General features: G+C 34.6%; 1 protein-coding gene across 1 annotated transcript; it reads left to right on the top strand.

The window, feature by feature from the left end:
- Positions 1-535: 535 nt before the first annotated feature.
- On the top strand, positions 536-2,218 carry LOC111394877 (CDK-activating kinase assembly factor MAT1). Its single transcript, XM_023020928.1, has 4 exons — positions 536-542; positions 971-1,063; positions 1,141-1,244; positions 1,340-2,218. Exons 1-4 carry the CDS (start codon positions 536-538, stop codon positions 1,451-1,453), a joined length of 318 nt encoding a protein of 105 aa, XP_022876696.1. The 3' UTR covers positions 1,454-2,218.
- The last annotated feature ends 63 nt before the right edge of the window (positions 2,219-2,281 follow it).

Genomic DNA, 2,281 nt, shown 5'->3' with positions numbered 1-2,281 from the left:
AAAGGTGGAAATTTATTGGATTGTTTATTTTGTTAGGCAACTGGAATTACTTATGCATAGTGAAGAATTACTATTTTTCTTTTTTCTTTTTTTATAGGTTTTGCCAGTGATAATTAGAGTTCTATTTTTATTTGGAATATGTAATGAAGTTATCTTTCTTAAATTTCTAAGAAGGTATTGATCTAATGATGAAAGGGAAAAAAGGATATTTGTTTTCACTCGAGTAGGGTTCGATTAAATTCAATTTTTGGGTTTTGGAGATTTTACTTCCAAATTATTGCATATGTTTAAGAGTAAAATTCTCCCTCAATTTGATCTAATGATGAAAGGAAAAAAGGATATTTGTTTTCACTCGAGTAGGGTTCAATGAAATTCAATTTTTGGGTTTTGGAGATTTTTCTTCCAAATTATTGCATATTTTTAAAAGTAAAATTCTCCCTCAATTTAAAGATTTTTTATGAAATCATTTTTAGATGCAAAATTGTGGTTTCTATAGTTGGTAACTAGAGCTCAGCTGGCATTTAGAACTTAGAAGATGGAAGGTATTGCTATTTGTATGAATCCTGGGGAAAACTGTGTACATGAGAAAATGTGTTTATGAAGTCACGTCTTTCTAGTAACTGATTTTCGATTACCGTTTGCAACTTTGAGAATGCTCTTCCACTTAGCTCCATCAGATCATGAAGTCTGACTTTTGTCCCTGCTGGATGGTTTACTCTTGCAAAAAATAATGACTGCATGATCTGAACTATTTAAAATTGATGAGAGATTAGCTTCATGTTCCATTGTTCATTGAAACTATTATTTTTTCCATTTGTTTGTTTGAAAGTTATGGTTGTGTTCTGTTACCTTGGAATGTATGCTAACCAGCACCCCTCCTAATGTTATGGTAGTTGTGTAATAGAGAGTGATCATAATTAAAATAATTATTTCCTCTGCCTTTCTTGTTTGATTTTCCTTTTGAGCTGAGATATTCTGTGGTTTCACAGCTATAATAAAAGAGAAGAGGATTTTGCATCATTGAGGGAATACAATGATTACTTGGAAGAAGTAGAGGATATGAGTACGTTTATCTGTTGTGCACGTGATGTAGTATACATTACGCAGAGCATTGTGTTCGATAATTGTGTTTGCTTGCAGTTTTTAATTTAATTGAAGGAGTAGACGTTCCTGCTATTGAAGCAAAGATTGCTGAGTACCAGAGAGAAAATGCTGAACAAATCATGAATGCTCATGCTCGCAAGGTTTCACAGATTTGTCTTTGCATAACATTATAATCCAACAATAGTTAGTTCGATCTGAATGCTATTGATATATGTTTGTTTCTTTGATCAAATAGGCTGAAGAATATGCAGCAGCTCTGGCAGCAAGCAAGGGACAACCTGCACAGACAGGTGTTGATTTGGTGAGTTTATCTTCTGGGTTTCAAATCTTTCTGCATTTTAATTCTTGATTTACTCTTTTACTTGAATCTAAATGTTTATGCAATGCTTATGTTGACCTTTTCTCAGTTGGCATCCAGTTACAGAATTTTTTATCATCATTGATTGTCTCTCTGTACTTCATTTCTTTTAGCTTTAGTACTATCAACAGTTATGTGGTTATCTATTTGGCTTTTCTTATATCATGAGCGAAGTTGCAACAAAAGAATTTTTCTATGTTGTTCTGATGCCAGTTGAAAATTTAGGGTCATACTTAAGTGTCTATGGTCCTGGAGTACTGCTCTGATCAATCTGTCACCTGAACATCCTAAAAAACCTAAAAGCTTAGTCCTGTATCATTTGGAGAATAACCCCTTATGGAGGGCTTAGTTATTCTAACAGTGCACTTAAAATTTAAACCACTTCATTGGAAGGATGTTCTTACTCCACTCCCTTCTTTGACCCTATCCACTCATCAGGTGATCCCTTGCTTCACATTCATGTGTTTGCTCATTCTTTAGACCCGTGAATGAGATTTCTGCTCATTGCAGTCACCTTTGGGGTTCTTCACACCAGGATATCACAAGGCCGATGTGCCTCAACCCTGCAAATTCAACAAAAAAGGATATTGGTATATGCTTCCCATTTAAGCCAAGTCTCACTGACATGTCAACCATTATATGTTCACGAATTCGATAATGATTATCACTTTTAGATTATTCCATTATACGGGAAAAGTGCTAACTATCGAGAGGGGAGTGTTTCCTACTCTTTTTTCTAATTAATTTTTCTTTATTCTTTCTATTTGCCCTTCCCTCCCCCCCTTTTTTTTGGGTTTTTTTTTTGGGGGGGGGGGGGGG

The sequence above is a fragment of the Olea europaea genome, chromosome 5 (genome assembly GCF_002742605.1).
Source record: "Olea europaea var. sylvestris chromosome 5, O_europaea_v1, whole genome shotgun sequence".
Classification (NCBI taxonomy): Eukaryota; Viridiplantae; Streptophyta; class Magnoliopsida; order Lamiales; family Oleaceae; genus Olea; species Olea europaea.
This window is presented reverse-complemented; position numbering and strand designations above follow the sequence as displayed.